The 12022-nt window shown below is 40.4% G+C and overlaps 1 protein-coding gene across 2 annotated transcripts in view; it reads right to left on the bottom strand.

Moving 5' to 3' along the window:
- The window catches only part of LOC131134243 (cell adhesion molecule DSCAM-like), a 108269-nt gene that overhangs the window by 37162 nt on the left and 59085 nt on the right, over positions 1 to 12022 (bottom strand). For both annotated transcript variants that reach the window (XM_058079297.1, XM_058079296.1), the window contains exons 4-5: positions 1449 to 1595; positions 499 to 777 (exon numbers count right to left, since the gene is read on the bottom strand). In XM_058079297.1, coding sequence (XP_057935280.1) covers positions 499 to 777; positions 1449 to 1595 — 426 coding nt within the window. The remainder of the gene's footprint in view (positions 1 to 498; positions 778 to 1448; positions 1596 to 12022) is intronic.

Consider the following 12022-nt stretch of genomic DNA (forward strand, 5'->3'; position numbering starts at 1 on the left):
GCAAGTTAACATTAGCACAGTAGCATTTTTAACCATTTTCACAGGTAGACACTTGAATAAAGACGATCATGCTTGGTGTTGCCATGCTAGCATTAGCATAGTAGCCTTTTTAGCCTAGCTAGACACTTGCTAATGTTAGCATCAATAGCATGGTAACATTAGCAATCTAAATATGAACATAAAGTAAATATAGGAGTAATATTTATAGTGTAAATCCCAATATTGCTTGGCAGAGGTCTGCACTCTCCTAGTGATTTTCTAGTTCATAATTTTTTAAGGAAATTAAGATGTAATATTCACATGATGTATATTATGTCAATGTATATACACAAAGTAAAGTGCAAATAATATCAATATCAATATCAATATCACAGAGAAAAAACAATACAGATTTGATTCAATATTTCATTTGTATGCTAATATTGACATCCCTATTAATTATGTTAAACAAATATTATGGTTTTCACTATCAAAGAGGGTGAACAGAAAAAGACTCACGTCTGACATGGAGGTGCCCCATGACCTCAGCATTGCCATAGCTGTTCCACACCTCGCAAACATACGTTCCGGAGTCACTGGGCTGCGTGCTCTCGATCAGCAAACCCATGATGGTCTGGCGGAAGCGGCTGTCGGGCTCCAATGGGCTGTTGTCTTTGAGCCAGCGGTACTTAGGGAACGGGTAGCCCGACGCCTTGCAGGGCAGCTCCACCCGGTGATTAATCATCACCTCGCGGTGGTCGAAGCCATCCAAGATGCCTGGCTCGGCATTGATGGGGTCTTGGAAAAGGCAGAACGGATTAAGTGTTCATTAGTGGTGAGTGTAATGTACATTATGTTTACCTAGCGCCTGGGACAATGTGTTGTTTTGTTGAAATACATGAGATCATGTTATATATTTCTAGTAACTCGAGCCTAAAAGGGAGTGGATGAAATGCCATAACACATAGAACAAGATGTCTTTTTGGAAATTGTGAGAGCTTGCATATTATGCCAAGGACAATTTGTCCCCTTTACAGTATATGTTAGCAACAGGATTACACCAGAGCTACGAGCTGGTTTTCTCAGGACTTGCAAGGGGGTACAAGGGAGGAAGAAAGGACGGAAAACAGAGGAAATCCGCATGAACAAATCTGGTCAACACCAGGCCAACTTTATAATCCTGTATGTAGGTTTCAGGGCGTAGTTCTTCTTGAAGAATACTCATTTGTTTATTAATCTAAGAACAAGAACAGACAAGCGCAAGCAAGAGCTGATCGGTTTTATCTTGTCTGATTAACCAAAGGTTAAAATGTGATAGCTACATTCACTGTTAAACTACGCATTTTGTTCATTTCCATGTTAATTATCAGTGCGATGCTACATGGCTACATGCCATTACAACATACTGTATCATTTTGGTACATTTCCACTGATTAATGCAATTATAGTGGATTCCTTATAATACTGACCTGACACAATGAGACGGGCACTGTTGCTCTGGCGAGTCTCCCCAGTGTAGCGGTGGCGTGTGGTGCAGCGATAGTTATTCAGCCCATCCTCAGGCAGGACGTCCAGAATGTACAAGGCTCCTGTGGATGTGATGAGATATCTTTGTCCTGCAACACATAAAGCAACAAACAAGCTGGTCACATTTGGTGCATGGAAGAAAAAAACTTGCATAGTACAAAGCAGGGATATTCAACAAGTGGCCCGTAAATGACATCAGACCCACCGCACACTTAATAATAATAATATAATGGAATAGTTTTATAGCACTTTCGAAGGCACCCAAAGTGCTTCACAATGAAGTGAACCCATTACTCATTCACTCCTCACTCAGGCACTGGTGATGGTATTCTACATCTGTAGACACAGCTGCCCTTGGGGTAGTCTGATGGAATATTGAGAAATATAGAGGAACTCTGACTACCGCATTCGCATTATGTCCTTAAAAACAGCAGGACATATAAAGGATCTTTGAATAGAGTTTTTGCAGTAGGTCCATAAAAACTGAAAAATGCAATAAAAATAAAATAAAAATGGAATATCTTTGACTACCCTTGTTTTAAAAGTAAACAATGATAAATAAATAGTAGTAAATAGTAAAATAGTAAATAATACAATATGTGATAAAACTACATAAAATGACCTGTCTGGGCTTGATTCTGACATGCCATGACTTCTTCATTTGCGTGGCCTTGCATTTATTGTTTCTTTTTGAGCAAAATGACTTTCCAAATCGGTGCTTTCAGATCACATAAAAAATGCATGCGATACAAGCAGTTGCACGGGGTAGGGGGGCCACTTTTCTGTGTGGCTTAACAAATTAGATGCCACCTCCCTGAGGTCACGTAATGTCATCCCCTATAGAGGAGACGCGGACATACAGTAGCACGCACTGAAGTGCTGTGTTGCTGTATTGCTTCTTGTCATAAGCAACACTAACAAAGTCTAAACCAATTAGCAATATAATGTCAATAAGAAACCACCAAATCCAGAGTAATTACATCATTTAAAAACAAATATACATATATGTGTGTTTCATTTGCATGAAAGCAGTGCTTCATAGGCTTACATTTATTATTATTAGACTTGCAAAAGGAAAACAAACCTTGTGGGGTTAAGCAAACAGGGGGAGAATAAAAAGCAAAGTGGTAGAGGCAAAGGAACGGCGGAGCTATTGTAAGCACTGACCTAGATAGAAGCGACAACGGATCCCTCGGATTTGATGTCCTGAGGGGGTTTTACTGGTTTACATGCTGTGGAATAGCCGAGCAGCAAGTGAAATTTATGAAGGTGGAGGGGAGATAGGGGTGGGACCGTGTGTGTGTGTGTGTGTGTGTGTGTGTGTGTGTGGAGGCGCCGGCAGCCATGTGTGCATGTGAGCATGTGAGACAACGGTGGGAGGACATCTTCTCAGGGCATGAGGAGGAGGACGGGGGCAAATATAAAAGCAAAAACACAACAAAATATCATTCTTACGCTCACAGGTTTCATTTAAATTCCACACGCAAGCGCCATTGTTTGCATTTTTTAACAATATGGGACTAAAGTTAGTCAATAAAGAAAAAATACACACTAACATGCTCCTTTACTTATAATGTGTCAGCCAAAACAATACACAAGCATCTATTCCCAGTGCCGTCCACTCGAAACCACACCACTCCCTCTCCTCCCTCCTGGCTTCTTCCATTTTGATTCTGTACTGGTCCTCGGAAATCTCACAGTGGAATCCATCTTGAGTGAGACAAAATTGTGTTTCGCTGCAGCCGCCACTGCCGCAGCTGCTGCTGTTGCAAGCCGCCGCAATTTTCTCCTCAAGCACCTCCATACAAGCAGACATCACAGCACAGCTTATTGTGTGGACACAATTACTATATGTTTTAATGAGCTACTTCATTGCTGTACACAAAAGTAGCAAGCAGCTAACACAGTGACTCAAGTCATACATGTACTATAACATATATCCATTATTTTGCCTTTATATGGGCATAGGCCTACGTACCACCACATTTGCTTCTTATAGTGTTTTGCAAAATGACAGCAAAAAATGCAGAAATCTGCTCTGCTCTTCTGTTTTCCTGAGTGTGCGTGCGGGAGAGAGACATTGGCATTCTTGAAAAGTATATTTTAGAAGATTTTCATGAAATCTAAGCTGGTAAAAATAGCAGAAAATAAAAATATCCAACATATTCAACCCAGCGGAGGGCATTTTGGTTTACATCACAGGGGCACCTCAGTTTTCATTATTCATTTGCTGTTTTTGGGTTTGCTTTTTCTGGTCCAAATTAGTTTGTATACATTGTGCTTAAATTAAAAAAAGATAAGTACAGTCCAGCAGGCTACAATACTGTACTGTGTACAGTACAGTGATCTCTCGTTAAGCAAATTTAATTGGTTCCGGACCCCAGTAAAACAGTTTTTTAACATTATTTGAGCCCTATAGAGCTGAAACAACACCCCTGCAGGCACCTTTACACGCTACCCAATATCATCATAACAGAAAATAAGACATGTAAAACAAAAATAAGATGATATGCCCATAACACAAATATGTACATACACTTGAACATTACATATTACACACACACACACACATACACACACACACAGTTCCATTTTTATTTCAATTTTCATGCTTCAAAGTGCCTAATTTAGACCAAAAATACGTAAAATGTGCTTAAATATGCATATTTTACAATAATTGAAACAGGGAGGAGCTGAGATATGATTTAAAAAATGAATATATTTGGATAAACTGCTGCAGTCTAGTGGTTACCTCGCAGGCCTCACAGCTAGGAGACACAAGTTCTATTCTCTGTGTGGAGTTTGCATGTTCTCACCGTGCATGCGTTGGTTTTCTCCGGGTACTCCGTTTTCCTCCAAATTGTCCATAGTGAATGTGAACGTGAGAATGTGAGTGTGAATGGTTGTTTGTCTATATGTGCCCTGTGATTGGCTGGCCACCAGTCCAGGGTGTACTCCGCCTCTCGGCCGAAGACAGCTGGGATAGGCTCCAGCACACTCGCGACCCTCTTGAGGATAATTGTTAGAAAATGAATGAATGAAATGTGCACGCCCTACCAAATGAGCTGCACCAATCCGTGTCGGCATAAAGGGTACTCAAGTGAAAAATAATTTGTGTTGTTTCAAAAGGAACAGCCAGAAGTGGAGGAATGAGACCCGGTTCGAGTGGGTTCAGCAGACACAGACATGATAAATGGGCCTATAGATGTGTGGCAAGTCATTAACATTAAAAACAGCTATCTGTCTGCTGTATTCTGGGCCAATCTACTGAAGGAAAAATGAATCACCGAGCCAAATGTTTTTCCGCTTAAAATGTGATAAAACGGACGTACTGTTGAACTGGATTGGAATCTTTTTCACATTAAGTGGCAGAACTGTCCACTCTGTGAATGTAGTTCTGCTGATTTCTAAGTGGATGTCTGCTTCGACTCCCGTGGAGATGTGAGTGATGTGCTCTCACACTAATTTCTGTCTGCTGAGATTGGCGCTACAGTGCATGGTGAAGGGGGGAGCAGACGTTTGGATCGCAGCTTTAATCTGAGATGATTGAGGTCGGAACGGAGAACTGAACCTACCACTGGAAAGCCCCTTGGGGCATCGTGGCTCCATGCAGAGAAATCAAACCATGATACAGCCATACATTTCCCATTAAAGTCAATTATATTTGGAATGATTTGTTAAAAAGCAACATTTACTATTACCTCATTGTCATACAAGTGCAAAAAGAAGTTAAGCTTTTGTAGATATAGATTTAGAATAGCTAGGCATAGTTTCAGTCCACATTTCTACCATACTAAGTCAATCTAAAGCAGACCTATGAGGAATAAAAGCAACCCACAAATATTGATGATGATTTTCATTATTATGAAAATACAATTCATAAAGCCAATCAAAGTGTCTTTTTCTGAAGACACCTGCCGTGTGAATGGATTTCAGCAACGCAAGAGAATGACAGAGCGGCCATTGACACCCCGGTGAAGAAGGCGTCCTTTGCTTCAGTGCAGCTTTTGGCATCCATGCTAAAATGCTAAGAGAGCCTCTGTGTCTTATTCATACTCTGTGTTCCTGTTTGGCTCATTCGACTTCCTCGTCTGCTTCGTCCTCTCTTAATCAGCTGGGTCAATACTTGTTTTTCCTTAGCCTAGTCCAGGTATCAGATTTGCTTTTTTCCAACAGCGGATTGCAATACTGGTGACTGCTGGTGTTATGTACGGAAAATTGCCTCTCATTTATCATAAATTATTGCTGCATTGCAATCCATGCACAAAATGTCCAACTGCCATGAGAGGAACGATTCATATTTGATAAAGAACCCCAGCGAGTGAAGGATGTCAATGTAAATAAATCATGAGACCCCCACCCACATCTGATTTGTCCTGGTAGCGGTCGCTTAGATTTGCTTTGTGACAGTAATGGGATTACTTCAACTGCTGAGAGAGGACGTTTAAATGCTTTTTGGCAGGGTTTTTTGGTGCTTTAGTCAAATCTCTTTACTGTCATTTAAAGGTCCATTGAAGAGAGGGAAGTTGCTCTTTTGACTTTTAAAATGACCACAGATAAACAAGCCATTTTTATTGGTAAATTAGGCAGACAAAGAGTTAAAAAAACAAGCTTAAAGCATGTAGTGTTTCTGCCACACTTTAATAGCGGCGCACCGGGAGAAAGGCTTAATTTCACACTAATGTGGAGCAGTTTGCTGAGCACATCACAAACACGCGCTCTTAGCACAAAAAGTGCTGAAAAGGAGAGTCCCAGGTTAAAGAGTCGCGGGGTTGTTTATGTCTTGATGAGGTTAGCAATCCAGTAATCTCTGCTGAAGCCCAGCGCCATTAAACAGGATGTTGCTAAGCAAGGCCAGGCCAGGACAATTAATACCATTAAAACCATTAATAACAACAATACAATTAAGAATGATAAATGTTTGGTCGGTTCAGAACACTGTTCCTAAATTTCTGAGGTTTATGGTGATTGGTGGAGAAAAGGCCTGTCCAAACAGGGCTGCTTACTGAAAAAGGGTCGTGTGCATGCTGGAGCCTATCCCAGCTTATCTCTGGACTGGTCACCAGCCAATCACAGGGCACATATAGACAAACAACCATTCACACTCACATTCATACCTATGGACAATTTGGAGTGGCTAATTTAACCTAGCAGCACTGCGGTCGAGTGGTTAGCACGCAGACCTCACAGCTAGGAGACCAGGGTTCAATTCCACCCTCGGCCATCTCTGTGTGGAGTTTGCATGTTCTCCCCGTGCATGCGTGGGTTTTCTCCGGGTACTCCGGTTTCCTCCCACATTCCAAAAACATGCTAGGTTAATTGGCCACTCAGGTATGAATGTGAGTGTGAATGGTTGTTTGTCTATATGTGCCCTGTGATTGGCTGGCGACCAGGCCAGGGTGTACCCTGCCTCTCGCCTGAAGACAGCTGGGATAGGCTCCAGCACCCCCCCTCGACCCTTGTGAGGAAAATCAGTAGAAAATGAATGAATTTAACCTTGCATGTTTTTGGAATGTGGGAGGAAGCCGAAGCACCCGGAGAAAACCCACGCATGCATGGGGAGAACATGCAAACTCCACACAAAGATGCCTGAGCAGGGAATCAAATCTAGCTGTGTGGCCTGTACGCTAACCACTCGGTCATGGATACTTCGGCAGGATCACAGGAGGACGGATGATTGAACCCACAACTTTCATAAGGAAAGGTGGAAGACGACCACCTGAGCCGTGCCACGCCCATTTCTAAGACATAATTACCCATTCAGTGCAATTGGCTCTGCACACTCCCAGAGCTAATTTAATTTGAATTCAATGTCTAATTATTTGTCATGATTTGCTATTTTACTGTATATTGTTTTTAAATACACCTCCCTAACACAGCGCTGCTGCACTTGACTATGTCTAGAAATATCTCAGATGGATCCTTAAATGAGTAATTAAATCAAGTCTTCTATTTCCACAGAGAGGATGTGTGTGTGTGTGTGTGTGTGTGTAGCAGTCTGCCATCATAACCTAATTACTGCAGCAGCTTAAGAACAGCAATTAGCACATTTACGTCAGATGACACTAATTTGCAAATTCCATTTGAGCACCATTCTGTGCAAGTGGGTATGTGTCACAATCCATATACATACGTACAGTATATAGACATGCACAAGTCCATCCAGCCATCCATTTTCTATGCCACTTATCGTCGTGGGTTATGCTGGAGCCTATCCCAGCTGACTTTGGGTCAATCACAGGGCAACATGCACAAGTTGATTATGGTAATAAGTGTTGTTACTGCTAGACTGGAATTGTTTTTCCCCTTTCCTTAAGAGACAAAAGTAATTAACTGTAAAATAAAATGTGGAATTGCATTATCATCCATATTACAAATTACATTTCCAACTATATGGCTAACATCACAAAGTATTTCCTCACTGCTGTGGTGGAAGATGATGCTCTGTTTTTGTAATAAGTTTCATCTCTGGTTCTATGGTTAGCATCACAGTTTTCCATCATGCGTGTCCTTCTGGGGTGGGAGGCATCACAATATATACATATATATATACATATATATATATATATATATATATATATATATATATATATATATACATATATATATATATATATATATATACATACATACATATATATATACATATATATATATATATATATATATATATATATATATATATATATATATATACATATATATATATATATATATATATATATATATATATATATACATATATATATATATATATATATATATATATATATATATATATATATATATATATATATATATATATATATATATATATATATATATATATATATATATATATATATATATATATATATATGTGTGTGTGTGTGTTCATGTTTCACATCAAGGATTGTGAATGATGGCAGAATTCCCCAAAAAGTGCAGTTCCGCTTTAAAGTAAACAATGCACCAATCTACTTTATAGTGTCTGAAATTTATGGACGGTTACTCCACCCTTGCTCATCCAACACCTCCTCCGCACACTTGCATGTTGAACGATAAACCCAAGGATGAGAGTGGACCGTATGTCTGAGACCATGCTTTTTAATAGGGCTCTGTTCCCACTAATTATGCTGACACAATTTGATCAGCACAGGGCTAAGTATCTTCATCTAAAAGGGGAAGGGGGTAGTGGTGGGATTAACGCTGATGTAATAAGCACAATTTGTCACTATTAAGACGGAGGTGTTGACAGGCGCCGGTGTTGTCAGGGCAACTGATGGCTGCTGTACTGTACAGCGTGTGTATTCTTCCTGCCGCATCCGGGGAGCCGAGCTGTCAGCCCCCTCAATAATCGATGCCTGCTCTCATAAACATACACAACCTGAATGTGGGGCGCCGTTGCAACATGTTGTAAATATATTTCACACGCACACACCAACACACTGATGAGATAGATATTACAGTTTCCAATGCAAGATTGAAGCTTTATTTTTAGTTGTATTATGAAAATAATTAACGTGGAAGCCACTGTTTGAGGAAATACAGTATGTAGCAAGGTATTATTAATGTTATTCAATCACATGCAGAGGGTACCAGGCGTCTGTTTTGGTTAAGGCGTTGTGGAGGGAGGCTGTTATTTGTTCAAATACGTTTGTCCTATTGTGGCTGTCCAATAAAAACATGTACTGCATCTTAATAATAATAATGATAATAATAATGATAATGATGATGATAATAATCTATACATTTACATATATATATACATATACATATATGTATATATACATATACATTTATACATTTATACATTTATACATTTATACATTTATACATTTATACATACACACACATACACATATATATATATATATTAATAAAAAATAAATATTAGTAAATAATAAAATAAAACTCCCAGTGACTCTGTTATCTTGCTCTGCCCACAAAAATGAATGTTCCTGCTACGTAATGTTACACATATTTTTTTCCACTCGCCCTTGTGTGACATTTGCCCCTCCTGCTCTCCGTCTACTCTCACAAAGTTTTTAGCTTTGAAATATTGATGACGTCTTTTTGTGATTGTTAGTGCACTCCACTGTGCTCCATGTTTTGTTTGGGAAAACATGTCGAAAAAAATCTCTGCTTGCTGTGGCAATAATGGACGGCTTTTCTTTGTGTTTGGAAGAGTCCCTAAAGTGAACTGAAGAAAACACAAAGGCCTCTAAATTTGTGCATCCCGCCGTGCAATCAAGGCCTGTCAGGGCAAAAGCGTGAGTCTCACATATTGTATTTTGTCAACGCCCTTCCAGCACTAGAAGAATTTATCTGCGAGGCCCTCAGTCAAGGAGTCACCGAAGATTGCTGTCACGTCATGTCGTCTGACGCACAGACATAGAAGCTTGTGACGTCTGACATTAACCACAAAAGGTCGCTTCCAGCCTCTTAGCAGTCTTCCACTCACGCCAAACAGGAAGTGATACACTTCTAACAGCACAGGATCAGTGTTAGCCCGCCAGGAATGTGATGATGGGAATGATGTTTTGAAATCCTGGCACTTGTGCTCTAATGTGTTGATTCGTCTGAGCTTCTGCTCTGTGAAAAATGCACACACACACACACAGATTTGCATGATATGCTGTGTGTACAATTTTAAAGCATTGTCTTGGCAGGCATTTTCTGTGTGTGTGTGTCTAGGGGCCAAGTCAGCACTTACACACAGTGCTTTCCAGCTGACGTCAGGGGTGCAGGATCTACTGGACCCAGGCAATCCCCATCCAGCCTTATGATGAGACCGCTACACATCCATATTACTCGCTCTTTGCATGCTCTCTCTCTTATAGTACCTCTGCCAAACATTGTTTTGATTGCCTTGTGGGTTTGTTACATTGTAGCATACAGTAGCTAGGTGGGCTACAGTACAAACATTACAGTCACATTTCATCTGCAACATCATGGTTAGCCTATTCAATGCTGAAAATGATCAAACTGTCTGTAGCTGACGAATGGATAGCTGGAAAAGCCCCATGCTTTATTTTACGACATGTAGCGAAGCCTTTAATAGTAATGGTAATGGTTTTATTTCATTTGAACATGCATCAGATTACAATTGAGTGCATCCCATAATCAGTTCACAGTTCCACATGTCCAAAAGGAGTAGGAAGAAGCAAAGCTTATTAAATCCTACCCCTCCATCTGGTACTTTTACAATCAGTAACTGTTACATTTGTTCACTTCCTGCTTTCCATAATACAGTTTAAGGTTGTTTTTTTTTGTTTGTTTTTTTAAATAATGTACCTAATGTACCGAAGTACAAGGTGATATGACCATCCAATGACATAATGGGTACCATAGTAAGTGTCAATATAGTGATATGTATAGCACATCATGACTGGTTCAAGACTCTTCATCCTTGTATTTAGCAAACATCAACTGCTTGTATTGTTTCTTGAATTGGCTCATCGTTGTGCATTGTTTGAGGGTCTTACTCAATCCATTCCATAGTTTGATTCCACATACTGAAATGCTATGGCTTTTTAACGTAGTCCTAGCATATAAGTGTTTCAAATGTCGTTCTTCCCTGAGATCATATTTCTCCTCTCTTGTAGAGAAGTATTGGATGACATTTTTAGCTAATTGGTTATTTTTAGCCTTATGCATTATTTTAGCTGTTTGAAGATTAACTATATCTATATATAACTAGATATACTATATATATTTATGCATGTATGTTTTTGTTTCATGAAGCTGAAGTGGTGGGTGTGTACACTGGGAGGGCTCATCTCGCATCATCAGTACAGATAAAAATGCAGAGAGAGGAATTTCTTTTCATATTTTCTGGCCATCAACTGCCTCATTCTTGTCAGAGTGCACGTTACTCTGCACAAAGTGCTCAGTCAAGCAAACCTCTTCACGATTTTTTACTTCATTTCTGTAAACGGTGGCAGAGGTCTACGTTCTCCTGAGTGCTTTTTTAGTTCTTCTCGTGCACCTTCATTTCAGGCCTCTTGTCATTCACTGCCAGCTTCCTCCTCTCATCTTTTGCCTGCATCTGTCTCCATGCCTCCTCTCTCCCTCGTCCGTCCCTTCCTCTCTCCTTCCTCCCCATCTCAAAGTGAACACTACCTCTCCTTGTCCGCCAACGCCTACCCGACACAAAGACTCTCCTCTGTGCTCTATCTAGTGTTAGTAGAGGTCCAGCAGGCATGCCTCTCAGTATGCGCGGCGGCCGTGTGGACCGACAATGGCTCATTTCAACCTCGATTTCCCCCGAAATGAATGGGAACCGCCCCCCACCACACCGGCGCATGTGGTGTGCCTTTTAATTGGCCTGAGTTAGATTCAAACCATTAAACCATGATGTTGACACATATCCGCGACACCGACACAACATACACTCCGACACACACACTATTTATCTTGCAGCCTCTTGCAGCCTCTTGCAGCCAGACATCATGAATATTCTGCACCCCCAAACTCTGGGCTGCACTGGATTTGTTTACCAAATAGACGCTTGACATGAGAAACACTTCCTGTA

The sequence above is a fragment of the Doryrhamphus excisus genome, chromosome 8, assembly GCF_030265055.1.
Source record: "Doryrhamphus excisus isolate RoL2022-K1 chromosome 8, RoL_Dexc_1.0, whole genome shotgun sequence".
NCBI lineage: Eukaryota > Metazoa > Chordata > Actinopteri > Syngnathiformes > Syngnathidae > Doryrhamphus > Doryrhamphus excisus.